This window comes from Eleutherodactylus coqui, chromosome 8 (genome assembly GCF_035609145.1).
Source record: "Eleutherodactylus coqui strain aEleCoq1 chromosome 8, aEleCoq1.hap1, whole genome shotgun sequence".
NCBI lineage: Eukaryota > Metazoa > Chordata > Amphibia > Anura > Eleutherodactylidae > Eleutherodactylus > Eleutherodactylus coqui.
This window is the reverse complement of record NC_089844.1, coordinates 127,590,425-127,616,112: the sequence shown is the minus strand read 5'-3', so window position 1 is coordinate 127,616,112 and position 25,688 is coordinate 127,590,425. Positions and strand designations below refer to the sequence as shown.

Here is a 25,688-nt window from a genome sequence, read left to right as displayed (position 1 = left end):
TCATATATTTAGGTTACTCTTCTCACCTGTATGTAAAGAATTGCTAATACAATGGCAATGCTTACCCCGAATTCAAAATAGAGTCACTACTGATCCTAGAGAGTCTGATACTAAATGGATTGTCCAGTTGTAAACCATCTATCCTCAGGATACATCATCAATAGTTGCCACATGGGATCCCAGAAGATCACCCAATTCTGGGCAGGTGCACTGAACTGATTTCTGCAGGAAGCAGGTAGCTCTGTTCTCACTGCAGTGGCCAGGCTTGGTATTGCAGCAGAGCTCCCATTTACTTCATTGCCTGTAATACAATATATGGCCACTACAGTGGGAATAGAGCTGTCTGCTTCCTGTAGCAATCCGCTGAGTACAGGAGTAAACTGGCCCTGCAAATAGCTGATCATTGGGAGTCCCTGGTGACAGACCCCCACTGAGCTGCTATTAATGACCTATCCTGAAGATAGCCCATCAATAGTTTACAAGTAAATAACACTTGTAAGTGAAATAAACACAAGAGAGTAATAAATGACAAATTTAGATGAAACATTCTAGTTTTTTAGATTTTCTTCCATCCCATTTTCATGGATTAGTGGCAAACAGGTCACATGATCTTTGCTTTACCACTGCACACTTATGTAAAAGGAACAGAGATAAAAAAATAAAAATAAAATAAAATTGGTTACCCACGGTAGTGGCTTTTTTCCCTGGGTGGCAAAAGATTGGCCATGTTGGAATCTAACACAACTTGGTCCTTTTTTCTTGGAAGGTTCAGATGACACTTAAGCCTCATGTCCACGGGGAAAATCAGGCCCGCTACGGATTCTCCATGGAGAATCCGCAGCGGGCCCCTCCTGCCCTGCGGACATGAGGCATTAAATCAGAATAAACTCCCCTGCTGCGGGCCATGCGTGTCTTCCTTCCTTCACGGCCGGATCTTCTTTCTGTGGCCCGGCGGATGTGCTCGGCACACCGGCTGCGTGCCGCACGCATGCGCCGGGCACATCCGCCGGGCCGAAGAAAGAAGATCCTGCCGCGAAGGAAGGAAGATCTGCATCGCCCGGAGCAGGTGAGTTTAATTCAGGCGCGGGTCTCCTGTGGATCCGGACGGCTTCCATAGGCTTCAATAGAAGCCTGCGGGAGCCGTCCCCGCAGGAGACCCGCACCTAAATGGAGCATGTCCATTTTCTTTCATGCTCCAGAATTTTTTAAATTCACTTTTATTGACCATCCGCGGGTATTTATCTACGGTCAATGCATTCCTATGGGGTGCGGATCCGCATGCGGGTGATCCGCTGCAGATTTAAATTCTTCTTTTCCCAGTGGACATGAGGCCTTAAAGGGGTTTTCCAGGGGAATACGATTGACGATCTAGCCTTGGGATAAGTCATCCACAGTAATTGGCTGGGGTACGCCGTTCGGGACCCCTGTCAAGCAGATGATCAGGCACCCCGTGAACGCCACTACATACCAGAGTACAAAGCGGAAGATGCTGCTCCGACCCTTGCAGTGGCCGGCACATGTAATTGCAGGCACAGCTGCCAATAAAATGTGGTCATTGTATTATTTTTCAGAGAATCCGGATTGCAAAATGTTCTCCTTTACTGCATTAATTTATTAAAGATGACGTTTGTCGGGCTTTGGTTGAAAGAGAGACTGCCTGTTCGTTAATCTTCTGATCAATGACACGGCTAATCTGCATGGAAATATCTGTTCCGATGCACGATTTTCCCACATAAATATTATGCTGGCACAATGCGTTTTGACATTTTCTTAGACTTGAGCAACATGTGGGATTGCGCAAGAGAAGCTCGTTGTGATGTAATCAGCGACTCTTCAACAGGATATAGATTAGGAGATTAGAAAGAAAAATCTGACAGAGCTTGTACATTCACAGTAAAAACAGACTTCACTACTGACGAAGCCCAGAGACGGACAGGCTTCTCACAATGGAGGGTCTATTCACACTGCGGTTTCAGTGCGCGCTAAAGTATGTACATCGGACGTATATGGGTCTTTTTAGACGAGCCGATTTATGGTTTGAACAGGCGAACAACTTCAGGGTTCATTCGTGCAGCCTGTTTATACAGGCAGATACATCGTTGGCTCAATCAAAGGAAAAAAATCATTCAGTCGTTTACTTTCGCAGTGCAATTGAACGAAAACAACTGAATAAAACATCCTAAAGAAGCATGAAAAAAAATAATAATCCATTAATGGCCCTTTTAATTGGGACAATTATCGCTCATAATCATTCAGATTCCCAAGGGAATCTGAACACCTGATCGTCCCTGTAAATGCATGCATGAGAATTGCGCAGTCATTCAGTTTCTGCAAGCAGTCGGTCACTTTTGAAGGACTGCCTGCTTACTATGAAAGGAGGTGAGCAGGAGGAGAAGATCACTTCCCGGCCTGCTGCTCCTCCATTCCGGCAATGATACTCGCTCCTGTGTAACAGCACAGGAGCGAGCATGTCCCGTGTAAAAAGATCATAAGCCTAATAATAGTCTGACACCTCCTGTTCTGTAGAGGAAACCTTTCACATCTCATTATCATCACAGACAGGATTACAATGAAAGGCGACAACTATATATAGATAATAGAAGATCTACCATTTATAACAGGTGAGGTCACAGCTCACCTCCTCCTCGCCCACAATATTCTCCCACAGAAATCAATGGGTCCCCTCTAGTCTATTGTTTCTATGGTTCACTAGACTGCTGTAAAGCGAATGCCCCTTTACACGCAACGATTATTGATCAGTTTATCGCTGGATTATATGAAACGCACAAGTAATATTTCAGTGTAAACATGGCTGAGGACTGAACAACAAACGATAATTTGTCTACTTACTGTCCATCATTCAGATTAGGCAAGCATTAAAAATCAAACAATGATTGGCCCAAGTAAACAGGCAGTCATTAATCTATAAACTGCCTGTTTACTCTGAATGGAGCCTGGCGGCCGGAAGAGATCTCTGGCCTGGTCCACCTCCATTCACAGAAGGGTTATTGCTCCTGAATGAAAGCACTGGACCGTTGCGATGACTGTCGAGTGCCTAAGCGCCTGACAATAATCCCGCGCAAAAATGCTGTTAACTGCAGTTCAGATATGATGGCCACCCCTGTAGAATTTATCTTCTAGGTGTAGAATTTTTTAAAAAACAGATGAGAAAAATGTTTCATCATTTAGTATTACTTATGTTACCTATAATAAAAAAAAAAAAAAAAAAAGGCAACATAACCCCTTTGGAGGGATTTTCCAAAGATTAAAGGCCCATTTACACGGAGCGATGATCGCTCAAACGACAGTTTGAGTGACAGCTTTGAGCGATTATTTTGCATAAACTATTAAGTAGTTACTCAGCTACTTAATAGCTTATTACCGTGCAAATGAAGCCTAAGCTGAAAGCAGTTAATAGCCCGAGGGCTCTCATCTGCTTTCAGTTAGTTTGTTCTCTGAAGGGAAACAATGCTATCAGCACTACCCATAGAGAACTGCTGATAAGACTGAATTTAACGATCAGCTAGCAGTGCACGATTAGATGCAACGATTATCGCTCAAATGATCGCTTTTTAGCGGTTTTTGAGCAATCATCGTTCCATATAAATGGGCCTTAACTTTTAGCACCCATCTACAGGATCGGTGATAAAAGTCTGATCGGTGGACATCTCAATGTCGAGACCTCGACCAATCCTGAGAACAGTGGCCCGTGTCCCCCCCTCTGCAGTGAGGAGGAGCCTGAATGAGCAGTGACAAGCATGTACACAGCCACTCCATGCTCCTCTACGGGACTACTGAAAATAGTCAAGCGCTCGTATTCGGTTAAGTCCGGCAGTCCCCCATAAATATTAATGCACCCCTTGCTTACGGCTCTCACTTTCAGCTATTTGTGAAAGTGACTCTTGTAAAGAATGTTCGAGTAATACGCCTGCACGGCGGATATGAATAGTGCTGATGTGGAGATTATCAACCTCAGGTTACAATTCACAATGTACTTATTAACTGGTGACTGTATAAAGGCTGCATAAAGGGAGTGTGAAATACTAAACTGTTCCATCATCTGCAAACAGCAAAGGGTGCTCAACCACGTGCACACTGCCATATTAGATAGTGTATGTAGCTATATTACGGCACAGGCTGCTACGAGTCCATACTACCCACTGATATCTGCTAGAAGAATTGCTCCTTGAGACGAATACAACATCTTAAAAGAAGCATCAAAAAAAGAATTACATCTTGTTATTTGTATAGCCCCAACTTATTCCGCAGCGCTTTCATGTAATTCATACCCACCAAGCTGGGTACTCATTTTACTGACTTTGGAAGGATGGAGGGCTGAATCTGCCTTGGGCCGACAACCTGAATCATGCAGGGATTGAATCCGCAACCTTCAGGTTGTGAGCGAGAGCTTAGGACTGCATTTATGCTGCCTTAGCACTCAGCAACATATGAGGCTTAATACAGCATATAACACGCCTAAGTGTCTTTAATATAAAGCCGTATGCACTTAATGCGCCACTGGTACAGCATCTATATGGACAGTCTTGCTTTTTTGCATTAGCCCTTTTTAGAGCCCATACTGCCCAACTCCAACACACAGATTTGCCGGAGAACCTTATAACTAAACGGGCATAAAAAAGGATTCCAGAGTGAACGTTAATAGAAAGCTCTTTTGTTAGACAGAAATTATAGACCGACCTTTATCAGATATCTACTGCACTTTAAAAGGGTTTTCCGGAAACGTAAATATTCATGACCTATAGCTAAGTTATCAATATTAGAGATGTAGCTGTTTAGAGAGGCTGTTGTGCTCAGATAAGTGGCGCGGCCCTTTTAACGCATATCAGGCACAGTGCCGTACATTTTGTAGCTGCAACACCTGGTATAGCAGCTCAAAGCTATTCAAGTGCTGCAGCCTCTTCAAACAGTTGATCAGCAGGGGTCCCAAGTGGTCAACCCCACTGATCCCATACTGATGACCTATCCTGAAGATAGCTCTCCAATTTTAGTCCAGATAAACTCCTTTAATGTGTAACTTCAGCTTGGAGCCATTATGGAATCATGGGGGCCAAGCTTAAAGAGATATTCCCAGCTTGTAAAGTGATAGCATACTACTATGGAGCCATAATGAAATTATGGGGGAAAAGACAATAGTTAAGGGGGCATTAAGTACCCAAATTATAAGATTGTAAGGTGATGGCGCATTGCTAGGCTATACCATTACTTTATCATTATTCAGGGTCTGAGCTCTTGTAACACCATCGATCCTGAGAACGAAGAGGTGAAACACGAGTTCAACATTGCACCCCCTTCATTAATTCTCCCAGCCCAGTTTTGATAGACAAAGCAGCACTGGAACACAAATGAATGGTGTAAGCCCAAATAAGACTCAGATCTAAATAAAGTCGTACCCCAGCCGGCCCCTCTGCCAGGAACTGCATCCTCCGAATCAATGCAGTTCCCTACACAGTCAGGAAGCCAAGAGCGCTAACATTGAGCTGTGACTCCTTCATTCTCAGAAGCTAAAATTGAGCTGTGACTCCTTCATTCTCAGAATCGGAGGGGGTCCTACTGATTTGCCATCACTTCACAAGGTGACAGTTTACCCTTTAAAGAACAAGCCGTTACTTAAACATTGATAAGCTGACCTTCTGGAGGAGCTCTTTAAGCCAATCTTGCATATTGAAAAGCCTTGAGATCCAAATACAAAAATCAATTAAGAAACCTTGGCACAGACTCCAAACATAAAAGCTAAAAAGATTGTCCTGGTATAAATTGGTTTATGCTCAGCTGGTTCACACATTATATCTTTGCAAAAATTAAAGGGGTTGTCCAGTAAGTGGATAACATTGTCCCTATAGCTCAAACGGTGTTAAAAATTAACAAAAAGAGCAGTACTCAGCCCTCCCTGCCATGGAGATCCAGAGCCGCAGCCCTACCAACCCCCCCGGTGTTTGTTGTGGAAGATGTTGTCACCGAAAGCCACCTAACTGCTGCCGCGCATCAGGGCCCGCAGCGTCACCGCCCGTTCTCCTGACATCAGCGCTCACATCCTGGGTGCCATGCTAGGTGTTCAGAACGGTGACACTGCAGCTTCTGATTGGCTGCAGCGGTCAGGTGATTTCCAGTGAGATCATCTCGCACAACAAACACCGGGAGGCTAGCGGGGCTACAGCGTTGGATCCGAGCAACAGAGGAGGGGTAAGTAGTTTTTTTTTTTTGTTATTTTTACACCGTTGGAGCTATAGGGGAAATATTGTCTAGTAATGGTCTGGTAACTAGACAACCCCTTTAAGATTGTATACTGTAATATGGGATTATCTACTAACCTAATAAGTATATTTGGCGTTGATAATCGCAAGTGTAAAGTTGTGGCTTCTTCAGGTCAATAATTGGGCAATCGAATAAGTAAAAAAACTCACCACACACCACTACATAGATAGAGAGGGGTAATAACATTAAGGCCCCCTGTCCACGAGCGTTGCAAAGTCCCGCGGCAGATCACCGCCGAATCTCCGCTGGTCAGCCCTATCTGATAGGCTGGCTGCAGAGAATCGGGGAATGCTGCGAATTGCCCGCCGCGAGCGGAGAATTGCAATGATTCTCGGCTCGTGGACAGGTGCCGGCGCTTTCCATAGCAATTATATGGAAAGCATCGGCCGGCGTGATTTGCCGACGGTTTACCGCCGGCGAATACACGTCCGTGGACAGGGGGCCTAAGACACTGCAGAAGCGACACAACATACAACATATTGAAGTTGTGATACGAGGACAGAGTCTTGCTTGTACTTAAAGGGGTTGTCCCGCGCCGAAACAAGTTTTTTTTTTTTTTCAATAGGCCCCCCGTTCGGCGCGAGACAAACCCAATGCATGTGTTAAAAAAAAACAAACGTTTAGTACTTACCGGAATCCCCGCTCTGCGGCGACTTCTTCCTTACCTTAGCAAGATGGCCGCCGGGATCTTCACCCACGATGCACCGCGGGTCTTCTCCCATGGTGCACCGTGGGCTCTGTGTGGTCCATTGCCGATTCCAGCCTCCTGATTGGCTGGAATCGGCACACGTGACGGGGCGAAGCTACGAGGACCAGCTCTCCGGCACGAGCGGCCCCATTCAGAAGGGAGAAGACCGGACTGCGCAAGCGCGTCTAATCGGGCGATTAGATGCTGAAATTAGACGGCACCATGGAGACAAGGATGCTAGCAACGGAACAGGTAAGTGAATAACTTCTGTATGGCTCATAATTAATGCACGATGTACATTACAAAGTGCATTAATATGGCCATACAGAAGTGTATAACCCCACTTGCTTTCGCGGGACAACCCCTTTAAAGGAAGTCGACCAGTTTCTAGGTTTTGTCTAAATCTCAGCCAGACTTGTAACGCCATGTTTGATAGTTATTAACATGCTGCGGTGAAGTCACATTTGTGGCACCATTGTGTATGAGTCGCCATATAACCGCACCCTTGTGTCGTGATATCCACAACCGACGCATATAAATGTAAAAACCCAAAGCGCCTGCAAAATGTGGATCAGGTGATCGAGTTGGGTATTACAGGTATGATTTACAATCTTGGCAGGCTACGAGTCGCATATCTTGGCTCATCTCACTAGAGATACCGGTTTTGTACCGGAGAGCTCATCTTCTGCTCGATTTAAGAATTTAATTTCTGCTGTAGAAAGGTAACGCTGATCACCGAGTGTCATGAAGAGTTCTCATACTTGGCTGCAGACTCATCTACTTGTAAACCAGGGTCACTGGAACAATCCTCTGCTTATTCTTGCATTAGGAAAACCTTTTGTTCGTAAATGATAGATGGTGTTATGAGAAGCCATTTTACCGTGCAAGTAAATTCAGCGGCAGTGCCATCTAGGAGCAGCGCCTATAGGTAACCCAGGTGCTGACCATGCGGATGTCCATCCTGGGGACCTTCAACTGATAAGGAATCAATTACATACCAGCCCTATCTTCATCCACCCTGAAAAATGGAGAAAAGATAACTTTCTACGGAGCAAACTTATTACAACACTGAGGGCTTAGACGAGCCGATGTTTGAACAAGTGACGTTACCGCTAAGTAGAGTTTGTAGGACACTGGGAAGAGAAGCTGGACGGTGATGACCAGGAGACCGTGCAAGAATCGAGCATATCTCCCAGCTCATCACATACAGCTATGAGACTGCGGAGGAGAGGAGGTACATGGCGGCTAGGATGACTAGGGAATAGGAGAGTATGTGGAGGCTGTGATGACTGGAGGAGAGGACAGTATATGGGAAATGATTCGTGGTGTGGATAGTTCATGGGGCTCTGATGAGGAGGGCTGGGAAGATTGGGGGAGAGGAGGAGCTCTGTCCTATAGAAAGTCTGTACCCCATTCTTTTTTTTTATATAAGTGAATTACATGCACAGCAATTCCTTGATAAGTACTGATCAGCCGAATTGTCCCATTCATTTCTAATAATCATTATATAATAAGGAATTTTTGTGAATGCGATTCCCTTATGTTAATTAAAAAAAAAAAGTCTTAACCCCTTCCAATCCAATTTTGCATTTAGGGTTTCCTAAAAGGCTTTCTCTTTTTACTGTTATATAACGGTACCATCTGCTGGCTAAAGCCAGTGTGTTTGCACCAGAGAGGCTCCGACAGCGGAGTGGCCGGCAATAGACGGTAAGAATACCCTGCTGGACGTCTTTTAACATTGTAGCTGTACAAGCTTCAATCAGAACGTAATAAGACGTCAGACAGTGGATTGGAAAGGGTTAAGTGTTTTAATATTTTTAGCTTCTGGAGATTTCAATTTTAGGCAAAATTGCCCAACCCTAATTATTAGGGCTGGATAAGCCTTTTAATTCTTTGGAAACTTGCTCAGGGTGGTGGAAAAATATAACAGGCAGCATACCCCCCTCTAGGATCCTGCTGCTCCCTAGTCCTCCTGCAGCAGTGAGGACACTGTGACCTCTGCAGTTAATCACTAGTGATTAGCTGCAATGGCCATATGTCCCTCTGCAACCCAAATGTACAGCAGTCATCGATCCTGCAGCACGAAGTGGAGGGCAGTGGGGGGTGGGGGGGTGGAGGGGAATCAGGCACCGCAGAACCGGGGTGGAGAGGGGGGAAACCAGGCACCGACAGAACGGGAGGGGGTGATGGGAGGTTAATTGTTTTCTCTGAGCAGTTTTCAAAAATTACACATTTCTCTATTCTTTCGATGACAATAGCAAGAACTGTCAAAGATGACAAAATCAGTGAGCAAACATGATTATGTACAATTATGCTGACAGCTCCACTATTGAATAATATGAAACATGAGTAAGACCGCGCAACTGAGAACCTAAATCACACGCTCATTCACCTTCCTTCAAGTAGAAAATCACAAAAACAGATTAGGATATCATGCTAAGCCTATGGAATAAGCCTGCAGTGCGGAGCGCAGCCTGGTTATATAGATTTACATAAGACTCCATCCAGGTAGAACCCTTCTATGTATTGCCACGGACTTGTGGTATCTATAGAAAAACGGAAGCCATTATTTCAGATGCCCGTAATGCTTGGATCAGCTGAGGCTGCAGTACTTATCAAGAAATCAACATAGGGTCTTGTTAACCCTTTCCAATCCAATTTGTATCCTGGTTTTCCTAGGGGGGCTTACTCTTTTTCTACCGTTATACAACAGCGCTATCTGCTGGCTAAAGCCAGTACTGCATTAGGTGACACATTGGATAGGCCCTCGACAGCAGAGAGGTTGGCAATATACAGTAAGAGAACCCCGACGGATGTCTTCCAACATCGGAGCTGTACAGCCTTAAATCATAATGTCTTCAGAGGTCAGACAGTGGATTGGAAAGGGTGCGCTCTCACATAACAGCTAATGGAAGCGCCCCACATGAATACCATTGAGGAAAGGATTCCATTGTTCCTATTAATCAGTATCTCCATTACTCTTTAGAAGAAGCCACTGTATCTGTATGGAGTGGCACTAATGTTTGCCTGCCACTCCATACAACTGCTCCTCACCAGACATGAGGGTAAAGAATAATGGGGATTTGGGTCCTATCTGCAAGGGGGAATCCCAGCAATAGGGGAACCAATGTTCTAACATTTAGTACCTACCCTAGCAGATAAACACCTTTAAACAGAGGACATTTAGCTTGGTCTAAAAAAGACAGGTCTGGTTTAGTAACTACTTATTTTCCCCATAAAACAAAAATTGTGGAGAGTATTTTCTGGATTGTGCTGTTCCTCTGTTATTCTTCCCGGAAATGCATGAATAAATTGACAACTGGGTGTTAACGTTCACATTGTGAATTGGGTGTATCTGGATACAAAGAGAGAGTGATCAAAACTAGCTGCCAAGAGGAACTCTTCCTCTTTTTTGGCAACAGTTTTGATAAATCTTCGGCAAAAACTGATTTGCGTCAGAGAGGAGTTTTAATGTTTGTACAACCGGAGCGTCCACTCTAAAATATTTTCTGCTATAACAAAGACATTTACATTCTGATTCTAGTGAAAATCTGAACAAATAATTGCATTAAAAGTACCTTTACACAGGGCGATTCGACAGCGGAATAACGCAGCTATTAGGTTCTATTGAACCTAATGGTTTTTCTGCCTGTCAGTGCTCACATGTGCGATTCTGCGGCGGATTTCCGCTGCGGGGAAGAAAGTTTGCGACCTTCTATTTCACTGCGTTTTTCCACAGCGAAGGACTCCATTACTATAGTATTGTGAAGTCGAGAGGAAGAAAAAGAAGAAACCACATAAACGATTTTGTAAAAACAAAACAAAACAAAAAAAACCCACAGTAACCCCAAATCTTGTTCCTTTCAAGATTCCATTAAAGTTTCAAGTCACAAACCTGGATAGGCAACTTTTAAATCGGCTGTTCACGGGCGTTGCGAAGTCCCGTGGCAGATCTCCGACGCGTGAGCCGCCGCCCGGGAGCAGGAGCCGCACATGAATCTCCGCCGGTCAGCCTAATCTAATAGATAGGCTGACCGCAGAGAATCGGGACACGGGGCTGACGCTTTCCATAGCAACGCTATGGAAAGCTTCAGCCTGCATGATTCACCGGCGATTTACCACAAATTCACGGTCGTGGACAGGGGGCCTTAAGCATGAAAGGAGCTGAAATCGGAAAGAGGAATATAAAGTAACCTCTCACTCTGTACTCACAAGGGTTTAAGATTTAAAGTTAGTGGCCATGGAGTTATGGTTAGAGCTCCCAGTTTTGGCCCCTGCAGTAGACTTTTATATTAGGGATAGCTGCTGAGTATCTAAAAATCTGTTGTAAAGTCAAATTACGGATCATAGTAAGAGTAGTAGTAATAGCAGTCATGGTGCCTGGAGCAAGGCCTCATTCGCACTTCCAGATTTCAGTCAGTGTTTGTATCAGGATTTGTAAGCCAAAACCAGGAGTGGGTGAAAAATCTGGAAGAGGTACAAATCTTCCCATTATACCTTTTCTCTGTTCAAGTTCCAAAATACTGATGCAAAATACTGACTGAAATAGGAATTTGAATAAGACACCTTTCACATTAGCATTTTGCCTCCATTGAGCCTTTGGGCAGGCTCACATGAGCGTCATTTCATTGCGTATTGTACATAAACGGTGATTGGAGTCAATGAAAGCGCCATTTGTTCTAGTAAAAGACCTGAAGCAAAATGGAAAACCCATTGAAATCAATAAGGGAAAAAAAACAAAAACGGAAATGTTTATTTCAGTTTTTTTCTGCTCCAAAACCGAACAGAGACAGAAAAGCTCCACGGAGGTAAAATACTAGTGTGAAAGGGGCCTAAAGCCCAAAAGGTCCTTTTACACTGGCAGGAATGAGTGCTGATCAATGTTTTTGCAAGCCGATTTGTGCTCAGCCCATTTACATGGAGCAATCAGCACTACTATATGTGCCCAACTGAATGATGTTTTGGGCACATGGAGTTCCCCTGTTGTTGGCAGCACATCCCAGTTTACAGAGAAGTGCTGCCGACGACAGATGATTTCCAGCCTCACATAAATGATTCTTCACACGGGCAGATGATTGAGTGGATGAATGTTCATTTACGATCATCTGCCCTTTACTGAAAAGTGACACATGTCATGATGGCGTTGTCGAAACACCAGTTACTGTATCATTGCTCTGATCAATGCTTCAGTCTAGGTTATAGCCAACAGTAAAAACACCCTGCGGTAAATATTGTCACCGTGTTATGGATAGTACCTGATCTCATACATTTCTCTTCCTCTTTGTCCATTGTCTGGAGTAACTTCCTTGCAGGTAACATACAAGTACATCCCATTAACAAACACCTAGGTCTACTTGGACCTTTCTTTTGTGACCTGATCTCGATAAGAAATAAGTCCCAGCGCTCCAGGGGTCAAAAGTGATAAAAACAGTGTGGGGTACAATTAGATAAAATATGTTAAGACTGAACTTACTTCATAGGGTGGTCCCCAATATAGAGAACCCCCCCCCCGGAATCCAAGTGCACCTTGAACACACGGTCATCGTTGTATCTTAAAATCCAGATCCATAGTGGCAGGTCAACGCCATTTTATTTAGGATAATATATATCCTTTGGTAGATTTCTAAAATGTCAAGGCGCCCCCCCCCCTGCCGACGGAATTAATTCTGTAAGGCCATCTTGGATTGAGCTGTGACGATTTGCCGATTCAGGGTAGATTGATCACACCAGGTGAGTTACCCCGTCCGGAGATTTTTTGCACTTTTGATCCTTGGAGCGCTGCCTTTGTTCTAATTTTATTTCTGATCACATAATCTGTCATTGCGAAAGGTGTTAACGCAATTAATGTCCACTTAAGTAGTGTCATGAAGAAAACCCCATCGGAAATAAAAGCCGATCACTATGGATCTGCCTTCCCCGATTCCCATGGTGGCTGGACATTTACCCCACAGTAGCCAAAACATTTGAAACAGTACCACTTTCATTGTATATATAACCTTACTTTGTATTTTCGCCATTTAATAAATGTTCTGCTGCTTCATCTGACCAAAGGAATCCAGCAATGTTTGCACTATTCTGTTTGCTCCCAACCACACCTTAAACTAGAAGACGGAGGTGCAGAAAGTCACTGAATTATGTCCTGTATGATCAGGTGCACCACTATACATCCTGCCAGGAGTTATAGACGTTGCCTGCTCATGACAGCCCTCTTTATATACCCTATTAGTATATATGGATGTCATGGAAAAGGCTCCCCGCTACAAAATATAGTAGCAAAAGCTACGGGAAAAGAGGCCAGGCATGTACTGTCACCTCCCTTGGAGGAGACCCACTGAGGCCCTTTAGCCGCCTCGGATAGAGCTACGTATGTAGGAGTAATGGCAGCCGAACATAACTTACCGAGCTCCTTGGAGACTGGAGACACTCTGGTCATTTCTCCCACCTTGGCCACCATATCATAATAAGCTTTTCCTGCTTGTACCATTGCTGCAAAAAAAACACAAAAAAACAAAAACCCACAAAGTTAGTAAAATGAGATCTGAAATGTCAATTTATTAAAAGTGTTCCAAAGTAATCAGATTTCTGGAGCGTAAATTATTTACAGTAATTACACCAGCAGTTCTGGTGGGCTGAATTCTCTGCCTGGTGTAATGAACAGCAAGTGACGCACACGTTGATCGGCAGTCATTGCATTTTTTTTCTTCTTGTTGCATGGGCCGAAAATCAGCTTTTAAGGACAAAGGATCATTGGCCCCCATAGGCCAGATGTACATCTCCCTGCTGACATGGGGAGATGTACCACTGATCAGCGAGCATTATTATGATCATGTAAACAAGCCGATCAGCTGATAGCAACGAGGCCGATTCCTGGTCCCTTAACACAGCCAGACTGTTGGGTGAATGAGCATTCTGGGGAATGCTTGGCGCCAACAATCAGCCCGCATAAAGGCACCTTTAGGTCATGTTTGCACCTGCGCTGGAGGCTCGGTTTTGGGTCTACGGTACAGATTCAGCATAAAGTCCTTGACAAAAATAGTACAGCACACTGGGAAAGTGCCAGGTGACATGATCAAAGCCAGACCCCATCATAATGAATGAGGTCAATCTAGCACGGTTGAAGTCTGGCATATGCCGGATCTGGAACCCCATAGTGCTAGTGTGACCCTAGCCTTAGAAAGCGGTTGGCTGAACACTCTGTTAAGTGTGTTGCTGGGATCTGTAGTTTTAAGCTTCCTAGCAGCACAGTCCTCACAGGGTTAATTGATTGAGCTGGCTGGGTGTGGTACTTCCTGCTAGTCAATCTCCTGGGTCTGTGCTCACATATAAACCCAGCTACTAGTCAGTCTCTGTATGGCCCCTAGAGTGAGCAATCATGAATCCTTGTCTGTTGAAGTTTGCTGTGTGACCTGCTATCTGTGTTTTGTTGCAGCTTGCTGTGTGATCTGTGCCTTGCGTTTCATGTCCGTTTGTTCATTTATATTCTGTCAGTTCTGTGTCAGCTTGCTGTGTGACCTGCTGTCTCCTGTTGCAGCGTTCGGTGTGAACTGTGTCCGGTTCTGCTGGACTCCTGGTTAGTGTAAGGACTAGCCGTGAAGTGGCCTGCTAGCTTTCATGTTTTGTACAAAACGTCAACTAATACCTGGTATTTATATTCAGCTTATCACCTGTTACCAGTGGTTGCATTGTGGCTGCCGTATGCTGTGTATTCTGTCTCTGTTTGTCCTGTTGTTCAGTCCCTGCCAGGTGGCATGTGAATGCATCCTGTTCTGGTGCGTGGCTCCTAGGATCAACCAGGGCCCAGATCCGAAGACCGCTGGGCTGCCCTTATTGGGGCAATGTCCCAGCTTAGGTAGGGCCAAGTCAACCTCCCTATAGCCAGGGCCAGCTGCATGAAACCTGTGTGACCCATGTGCGTACCCAGTCCTCTTTGGTCATGATTGTGTGGGCCCCGTGCTTAGTTTGCCCACGTGATCATAACACACTCGTTCGTGACACAACCCCCCCTCATGCACAATGCTGTGTGGTCATAGGAGTTGATGGCCAACTTCTAGCCATATGTTAGGGCCTTCCATTTGGAACTCCTCCAGCCATTTACCTCCAATGTAAGGCTATGACATGATGTAAACAGAGCCTTAGACTTAATGGGTTTTCTCATCTTACAATGTTGTGGCACACTGCTAGAATATGTCATAGCATGATGACTGGTAGTGGTGGGACCTCTGCTGATCCAAAGAATGAAGGGACTGAGGTCCCTTCAACGCTTTCCTTGCACAGCTAAACTAAAGAAGTGGGAAAACTTGTTTAATACAAAAACATTTAGTAAATTTATACAATTTACTAAACCTGATATGCAGATATTACATGTGAATTGATGGCTGAGGCTGGGCAGCAATACCAGACCAGGCCCATGGGCAAGAGTGGTGCTGTTTAAAAGCACACTTTATTTCCTTAGCCTGAACTTCCCCTATAAATTAGTTTCCTATAAAATATGACTATGAAACTACATCTCAACAATCCATAAAAAGAATCAAAAATTGGTTTCCTTCTTGGCCGGTGAGGATTGCTCTGGTCAGCAGTCAGGTAAATGATGAGCTATAGCCCCCTGCACCTGAAGCATGAAGGAGAAGCGAGGGGGAGCGACTGCAGATCAGCCAAGCGGACTACACTGTGAAGCAGAACATCTCAAGTCTAGCCTTTAGAAAGTGCAAGACTCTCGAATGCAGGTGTTGGAATGTCACACACTTTAATGCAAGGATGTTTATTTTCTCTTTACCGAGAGGCACTTTAAGCTTGGCAGTTACAGTCATGTACAATGGTCATGAGCTTATTGGTTACATTTACACTCAGCGGAAACTGCCTCATCAACTGTAGAATACTTTGAAAACACTTCAATAGCCTCTTGTTGGGATCCAGAGGAGCGTGCACTATAGCACAAATGCTTATGGAGGTCAGGTTGTATCTACGATGGCTGACTGCTCTAACCTTCTGTGCCACCCAAGGTCAAATGAAGATAACTCCCTACGATGGCATGCCCACCTAAGTTTACATTGCGGAGTTGAACCGGCTTCTTCTATAAGGATCCTCTGGTGCCTTCAAAAGTCTTGGTGACCATTAGGCTGCTACCATTATCAAGAATTGCCTCGTAACAAATGCACAGTTGCGTACAAAGAAAAAAGGGTTTGGTACAGTGTTAGCCAGTAGAGCAAAGTGTGATTGTTCTTAGTAAGAGAAATCAAGTAATCTTGGCGGTAAGATACCTTTTTAGGACTTAAAAAAAAGACATGATGTTATAGCGAGCTTTTGAACCTGCTTAGGGTTCTTCCTTAGCCTGAAGAAGAACCCCAAGTAGATTCGAAAGCTCGGTATATCATCATGTACTTTTGTTAGCCACATTAAAAGGTATCACATCTACAAGATTACTTGGTTTTTCTTAGGCTGGCTGTCCATGGGCGAGATGTCATAGCGAGATTCGTGGCGATAAATTACCCGCAGAACTCGCATGACACGATTTCTACAGGATAACTATGAAAAGCGCAGCCCCGATGTCCACAAGCGGAGAATCATAGCGATTCTCCGCTCGCGTGTTTAAAATCGCGGCATGCCGCGATTCTCCTCGATGAACCTATCAATTAGATAGGCTCACTGTGGAGACTTTACAGTCCTCCCCTCTACTGCCCCACGGCAGAATATCGCTAGTGAAATTCTGTCGCGGCCGTGGACAGGCGGCCTTACTGAGAAGAGTTGTGTTAACAGTAGAGTGCAGTGCAGTCCCTAACAAATGCTTGGTCTAAAGTTTATGTTCCATGCTGTCCTCACATACAGATCATTGATAACAGTGATCTAATAGTAACAGCTCATTAGATCACATTTAGCAGTGATCTATAATCACAGACATACAGAGGGGATGCACATCTCTTCCTTTCTGCATGCCTCTAAGCCGGCATGTGTGCAGAGGGAATCCCCTCTCTCATGTCCTCACAGCAAGAACTGATCGCTCCTGTGTTGTAGGGACCGAACAACAGCAGGCTTCCTGCTTCTCCAAAGCTTCTGATCATAGTATGTTAGGCAGAAAAGAAGACAAATGTCCATCCAGGTCAGCCGGGTTCCGCCCTCCCAATGAGGCAGAAGCTAATTTACACCATCCTGGGGGAAAACGCCTTCCGGTCTCCATAATGGCAGTCAGAATAATCCCTGGATCAACACTCTTCAGAGAAGGTTCCTTCCCGACTCCAAGCCCAGCAGTCGGAAGATCTCCGGATCAACAACCCTTTTTTGGTTATTTAATGTCTATATCTTGTAATATCATAGCGCTCTAAAAAGACATCTAGCCCCCCTTTTGAGCTCCCCTATTGAGTTCACCATCACCACGTTGAAAGTTCCACAGTCTCACTGCTCTGACAGTAAAGAACCCTCTTCTGTGTTGGTGACGAAACCCTCTTTCCTCTAGATATAGAGGATGTCTTCCTCTTACCGTCACAGTCCTGGGTATAAACAGATCATGGGAGAGATCCTTGTATTGTCCCCTAATGTATTTATACATAGTTATTTGGTCGCCCCTTATCCGTCTATTTTCTAGGGTGAATAATCCCAATTTTGATAGCCTCTCTGGGTATTCCAGGACTCCCACTCATTATTATTTGATTAATTTAGTTGCCCTTCTTTGAACCCTCTCAATGCAAAATGTGGAATCTGCACTTTGGTGATGCTGCATTATACATGTATATTCAGATACTCTGGTCCAAGCAATGTGGGGGCTGAATATGGCTCAGGTACATAAGAGAATGCGGTCTCCGCTGCTTATTTCTTCCAGCTTGATCCTATGATTATTATGGCTGACATTACATTCTACGCTGGTACAGTAAAACAATTAACCAGTGATTAAAGTCAAATAAAGCGAAGGCTGGCACAATGCAGAGATAACCACAGGCATGGCGATAATGAAAGGGAAAATGCTTGCTCTTAAATGCCACACGCACGCCCTATGCATTGTGGTCGGCAGGCAGCCAGTATGGGCCATTGCACGAGGTTCTTTATCAGTTCCCTACAAACATTAGGTTTGCCTTATACTTCAAAATTGGAATAGTTCATCCATCACCACCATACATGTAAAGACAAGTAAAGACTGAATGGTCACCTTATTAGAGACCCCGTTCCTTTCCATTCTCCTGTACAGAGATTACACCTGTGACCCAGGTGTGCGACAATATTAAATGAGCAGACTTTCCATGGACCAGTTTCAGAGCGATTCTACATTAGAATGGGAACATTGAGAAATCTGAGCGACTTCCAACGAGACCTGGTCATTGGTGATAGACTAGCTGCGACCAGGATTCCATACACCGCTGAACTTGATTATTTTTTTTTGCAGTGGTGTGAAGGGTATATTGAGAATGGCGTGACCGAAGGTAAAACATCCCGTGAAAGGGGATCCTGTGGACGTAAAACAACGGAAGGGGTCAGAGGAGGTTGTCAAGAATCGTTCTAACAAACAGGAGTAATGGTGTGGGGAATGTTTCTGGGTCCTTTGATACCTGTGGATCAAGTTTCTGCGGTGCTGAAGGCCAAAAGGAGAGCCAAACGCACAATTAGATGGGTGTCTCTAATAAAATGACCATTTAGTGTAGTTGAGCTTTGACAGACCAGTTGGTGAGATTTCCTCACATTGCAAACAATCAGATTGTCACATGGACAAGTCCTTTTGCTTCACTCCCCCCGAGTATGAGCTACAGCTCTGGCTGCTCCGCCAATAATGTCATCCGTGACCTCAGACACGTGTTTTGGCACGCCAAGTCATTGCGATATTTTTGTGCTATGTAAATTAGTTTTTGCCTTTCTTACTCATATGTATACTGCATGTAAATTCTCTGCATATAAACTACACACCTGTATGCTCACATTTTGGGACGACATCCAGAATCTCATGTACAAAAACAACAGTTCTCCGCGTGCAATGACAGACGAGATTTACATAGAAGCAAGCATTGCATGCCGAGAAGGACACATTATGTAAACTTATGGCATATAATGAAGGCTGTCAGAGAATGTGCAGTAGGAACGTATCTTAAAGGAACACTCCCTGCAAAACGATAACACTACGCTATGCCCAGTGCAGCGCATGCACTGGGTGTCTTTGCTGTCCTTTGAGTCCATGCACTATTCTCTTAGGCCCTGTATTAGGCATAACACAGGAGATCAGATTTGTCTTCCCTTAGCATGCATGAATCTATGGACAGCTTGCACGCTGTCAGGGGGTAAGGCAGGCCATACACAACAGATAACTGAATGCTAGTTTGTTCGACAGCTAGTCCTCCCAACCCTCCTGTCTCATTTACATGCACACTGAGAAGAGGGGAATAAGCTGCTGCTATATACCTCTGGCAGCGGCTTATCTCCCCAAGAACAAAAGATTGGGCATGTTGAAATCCAACTGCCTGATCTTCCTTTCCTCCGACTTCTGATTTTAGTAGATAGTTGTGAGACTCCCATTCACATTGGAGAGTCAACCGGTCCCACCAAAGGCTGCGGTTTTACTGTCCAGTTCTACCGATACCTCCCAAAGTATCTTCCTCTACATCTAGGGGAAAGAAGGTTTCTACACCGATATGGAAGGGTGTTCTTTACAGTAAGAGCAGCGAGATTATGGAACTCTCTGCCCGAGGACGTAACGATGGCAAACTCAAGTTTAAGAGGAGCCTGGACGCCTTTCTTGAGCGTTACCATACTACATATTATAATTTTTTTTCGGCTTAACATACTAGGTTACTACTGAACGACTGACAGCCACATATCTGCCTATCACTTCAGCAGAACTAAGGGTCCTCTTTCATACAAACTGCTTAAGCAGGCAGTTGGTCATCTATGAATGTTTTATTAACCATCAGCATTCCCCATAGTAAATCAATTCTAAGGCTGGGTTCACACACAGCTGATTCCGGACGTAAATGTCGCGGTTTGGCCGCAGTGAAAAACTGCAACATTTCCGCCGGGAGAACCACTGTGGCGGCTTTGAAGCGGCCCGGCCGCTTGCTCTTCCGCTGCGACCGGCGCTCCCATAGAGAAGAGCGCGGCCGCAGCGAAAATAGAAAAAAAAGACATGCAGCGGTCGGCAAAGCCGCGCTGCAGCCGCGGTTTCTGCCGGATTAACCGCAGCGGATTGGCCGTCCTGTGTGGACGAGATTTCTGAGAAATCGCGTCCACTTGGCTGGCTAATCCCGAGATTCGCGGCCGCAGTTCAGCGATGCTGCATTTGTGGCTGGATCCTGGAACGGAAATCTCTAGATACTTCCAGTAACCTCGCTGCTACATGAAATGTGTTCATTTCAGATTTTGGAAAATTCTGGAAAAATTTATTTCACAATAGAAAAAGTCTAAAAATGTCCAATTACTCTGCAGTGCATAAATCTTAACAAATCAAATGAAATCCTCCTAAACAAACCCCAGACAGTAAGTAAGGATCTGTATAGTGTTACTTTCGAAGTCCTGTCTGGAAGCTCCGTACACTTAATCTATGTACAGCACACTGCCCCGCTATTTGATACAGCACATCACGTTTCACGCCGCCACCTACTTCAGGGCACAGGACACCATCAATTATGTAGAATAGCTTCATTTAGCTCTTCAGCTTTGCACGCAGTTTTGGTTTAAAAGGGGCATCTTCTAGATGGTGGCACAGATAAAAGACATATGCCAAGTCTTCTAACATTGGCCATACCATCGTTGTCATTCCCGTTTGGCTTGGCTGCAAGGGTATGTTATTTCTGTAGAAGGAGATAAGCGTCTGCCGGACACATCTGATGCCTCCCAAGGATTGGAGGAGTTGAGATACAAGTTGCTTAAACCCTATTTCTCCAAGGCTCTTGGGCCATGCGTCGTATATACAACCGGCTTATGACAGCTTACAATACAGCAGCAATTTTCAGATGCTAAATCTGGGCTTATTAATAGTCGGTTTAGCAGGAGATTATATTCTACAGAGATGGCGAGGCACAGTCTGAGCTGTGTGACCTTGGCTTTTGATCACACTTACTAACAAGTCCCGTCTGGAGAGGTCTGCATACAATACACTGATGGCATAGTAGTTTATCATATCGTAATGTTCAACTATAAGCTGCATATATACATATCTGTCAAATCTTAGTATCATGATTATACAAAACGATGCCCCTCATAATAGTCTGTCTTACCAGGATCATTGGGGTCCACAACATACTCTAGATGGTACTCTAAAACGCATCTAGATCTGACTATCATAGGAAAACTTTTTCAAAAGGGTCTTTCCCATCTTGGGCATTTATGAACCATACATGAGCTACAGGTTTAGATCCCAACTTTGATTTTAACCATTTCCAATCTACTGTCTGACGTCTAAAGACATTATGATTTAAGGCTGTGCAACTCAGACGTTGGAAGACGTCCATCCGGGTTCTCTTACTGTATATTGCCAGCCTCTCTGCTGTCAGAGCCTATCCAACGTGTCACCTCATGCAGTACTGGCTTTAGCCAGCATATAGCGCCGTTGTATAATGGCAGAAAAAGAGTAAGCCCCTTAGAAAAACCAGGATACAAATTGGATTGGAAAGGGTTAATGGGGAAATAATTAGCTGACTTAAAGGGCCAGTCCAGTGAAAACACATTTTTCCATCTCTGCCCCCCTTGACTTGATTGCCTGTCACGCTCTGGAGGAGTGTCTATCTCAGCCATTTCCATGCAGTGCAGCTGCCAGTCTGATACTTATCAGGCACCATCTTGAGAGTGAGATTTTTTTTTACTTCCATTTTCACATCAATCACATGATGCATCTGTATGGCATTAGCTAGATGCTGTACCATTTTTGCCTGCTGGGGAGGGGGAGGGGCAGTTTAACTATCATTCAATTGTACATTTACTTAAATAAGTTACAGATGATAAGTATACAGACAAGAGGATGAGCTGTGATCTCCTCTATTATAACTGTGACAGGAGTGTCGGTGTCCCCTTTCAGCGGTTTCTATGGCAGGATTAATGCAACAGCATAACACAGACTGAGCAATTGACTAGTTTCACACAACATAAACCCAAGTAGATCTGGTCAGAACTGAGATCACATGACCATCTGACAAAAAAAAAAAGGGCCCGGAGTTTCAGATAGAAAAGAATAACTAACACTAAATATAAAAGACTAGCTCACTTACATAATGAATGGAATAATAAAAGAAAAAATCTTGGAAGTGACCCTTTAAATTAGCAAATGGGGATTGCAGAACCCCTGTTCTCCCGCTTTCTAGAAGCGCACCTATCAGACATCTATGTCACAAATGCACAAGATGGGAATACCCCTTTAAGTCATTTAGATAACCGGAACCAATCATTTTATCAGTATGCATGACATTGATGGCTAGTAAGACACAGTCATCCATATTAATGGCCAACGTGACATATTAGGCTTCCAACTCATCTACATATTGAGCAATTTGGATAGTTGGTGAACCCATCATTTTTTTCTTCCCCATTCTTTCCATTTCCTTTGACTGTGCGTGTTTATATAGAAGTTGACAGTGATTGTCATGTCATGCAAATGCTAATTAAAGTGGCTGAATGCATACAAAAAAAATTGGCCAGCACTTCCAACAAATGAAATGTGACGTTACATGTAACGATTTTTTGGAACAATAATCGTTCCGTCCAAAAACTATTCAAACAAGCAAAAATAAACGATAATTGTTTAGTCTAAACGCGAGACAAAGATTGAACAAAAAATGAGAATCGCTCGCTTCTTGCTCGTCGTCTATTTTATGCAGGTATAAAAATCATTATTGGCTCATCCACTTATCGTTAGTATAAACAGTTGTGAAATGTTATTCAGATATTATATATGTACGAGTCGGGAGGCATGGGTTTCTGTTACTGTATTTGTCGCAGCCATGGTTTATGTGCAGCTTCACATTTAATTGATTTGTGGAAGTGCTTACTTTAGTTTTTTGGTGCATGTACATTTCTGTAGGAGTGATTGCCCTTACTTTTGTCCTGCACTCCATTCACCTATCTGTCCCATGTGGCATAATAAAAATATAATTAGGTATCCAGCCTTCCCTTAGTTCATTGAAGGCATATGGCCCAAAAGGAGGTGTTTTCTAGAGCCAAGTACCTGTCCAATAAAATGTGCCTGGATGTGGCCTATGGGCCCACATATTTTGATCAAAATATGTGCCAATAACCTTGCATTTTGCTATGCAGTTAGTATAAACAATAATTCTGCAATTTTATTCAGATATTCAATGTGTATAAGCGCTGAGGAGTGTATTTCTGTAAAAAAGTGGTTGAATTAGATTAAAACAATGTATTTATTGTCAACTAGAAACTATTTTTGCCCAACGGGCTGTATTTGGTATTGCAACTTGGCCTCATTCATTTGAAAAAGTGAGGGGACAGAAGTACGTTCCATCAGTGTTAACAGGGATTGGGCAGTGTGATTCCATTGTTTTCTCACAATAATTGTCTGCCAGAGACAAATGGTGACCCCTATCAAGGGGAGGAAAAGAAGGGTCATGAGAGTTTTTACTGCCAGGTTGGGGAGCAGCGTAGCTATCCCCATATAGATTAGATCACTAAGCTAGGTTCATATCAGCGTTCTTTCATCTGTTTGGATGGTTTCACATCTGCTCTGGAGATTCCACTTTCCTGCTCTGTTCGGGAAGGAACAGAACACCACCAGACAGACCCTATTGATTATAATAGGGTCCACCCACTTTCTGCCCAGCTTTTGGACAGAACAAAAAGCGCTTCGTGCAGCGCTTTTTCTTCCAGTATTTTCAGCCGCATCTGTTGTGGTGTTAAATCGAACACAAATGGAATACCTGCCAAAATAACCCCCAAAAAGCAGAAACCAGGCAGAACTGAAGCAAACTGAATATAAATAAATCAATGGGATTTTACTGGATCCGGTTTCTGCTCTTAGGATGGAACAGGCAAACAAAATGCTGATGTGAATCCAACATTAGATGGCTATTGGTCGAACACTAATTCAGCCAACCACTATTCCTCTCAAGTTTGCACACGTGTGCTCAACCCCCTTTTCCCCTACATCTGAGGTTGGTGGGGGGAGAGTTGTGGCATTGTGGCACACAGGGCACAGACAGGGTTAAGGCCAAACTAAAATATGGAAATTGTTTGTTCTCAATACACAATATCATACTACAATACATGACAAATATGCAAAGTATAGAGGAAGTTTCTTAGTCACAGATCAGTGCAGTTCTAGGAAAACCAGGGCTATGTTAATTGCCATACACTCAGAAAGACGCACATGGAGCTTACAGCTAATTATGCTTAAAAGGCGTTTTCCAGGGTATTACATAAGCATGGGCCAACAGTATACGATTGCTGAGGGTACCCAGTTACAGATTAACCACTCTCTCCTTCATTAGTTGAAAGGTCCGAGCTGTAGTACCAGGCACGACCACATTGAAATGAATGGCACTGTGCTGGATAATGCAATGAAAGGGCCATGCCTCTGGTGCTGCTTCATTCTGCTGAATGGTGAGTGTCTCAGGAGCGAGACCAACCACATACCGATAGCTTATCCTAATGATAGGCGATCAATGTAATAGCAAAAAGAAAAGAACTTACCCCTCTCCTCTGTCACTGCGCTCCTGGAGATTTTAATACTGCTGCCATCGCAAGTCACCTGACCATTGCAACCAATCAGAGGCTGCAGTGTCAGCACCCATTCTACTGGTATCAGCGCTCATATCTTGGGCGCCATATGATGACACTGTCAGGTGACTTCGGATTACATCATTAGCAATAACAAACACTGGGGTAACCGTGAGGTTGAAGGGCTGGATTCCCGCAGCAGAGGAAGGGTAAGTAAGTACTTCGCTTTTTGTTACTTGATGCACAGTTGAAGTTATAGGGGCAATGTTGTTCGGTAATTGGACAGCCCCTTTTACTCCCCACTGTCATCTTTTATAAGTGAAAGGGCATGGGCCAAATTATATCTAGAGACCCTACAACGCCCCAAGGATATGGTAGGTACCAGATTTTAAATTATAGTACATAGTGGGTTAACAAAAGGTATATACGGCACTGGCCATTACAAAATGATGATCATCGCCTCATGTACGTTTTGTTTAAAGTGGCGCTTTGGAAATTATTACCCATACATAAGTTGCCCCCCAAGGTTTGGGAATTAGGCAGGTAGGTAACTTGGCACAAAGAGATCCCTGCTTAAATCCCCTTCTGGGGTAAGAGGTCTCCAACATCTTTTAATCTTCCTAATGCAACAGTGGATTGATGGGGTCAACCTGGAACATCTACTTGTGAATGAGATTTTTATATCTTTTCAGGCACTACAACAGACATAGCAGATACTAAGGTGGTTACAGCGGGGTTTGGTTTAGGGGATATGGAATGTCTCCCTGAAGAGGTGTGTTTTTACAGCTCAGTTTTGTGAGTCAGGGATTGTGCGGATAGTTTGGGGTAGCGCATTCCAGAGGACAGGTGCTGCTCTGGAGAAGTCTTGGAGGCTAGAATGAGAGGTTCGAATTAAAGTGGCACTCAGTCTGATTTCTGTAGCGGAGTGGAGGGTCTGGACTGGGCAATTGGTTGAGATGAGGGAGGCAATGCAATATAGAATTTTTACGTACTTCAGGCCTTCTGAACTGAAGTAATGCACTTATTTAGTCAGGTGGTAGGAATACCGGTACCAAATACTCCCAGTATTTTCCTCCTCTTCTTGAGGAAGAACAGT

General features: G+C 44.1%; 1 protein-coding gene across 2 annotated transcripts in view; it reads right to left on the bottom strand.

Moving 5' to 3' along the window:
* BAIAP2L1 (BAR/IMD domain containing adaptor protein 2 like 1) overlaps window positions 1-25,688 on the bottom strand; it is a 95,805-nt gene that overhangs the window by 37,030 nt on the left and 33,087 nt on the right. For both annotated transcript variants that reach the window (XM_066576376.1, XM_066576377.1), the window contains exon 3: window positions 13,361-13,447. In XM_066576376.1, coding sequence (XP_066432473.1) covers window positions 13,361-13,447 — 87 coding nt within the window. The remainder of the gene's footprint in view (window positions 1-13,360; window positions 13,448-25,688) is intronic.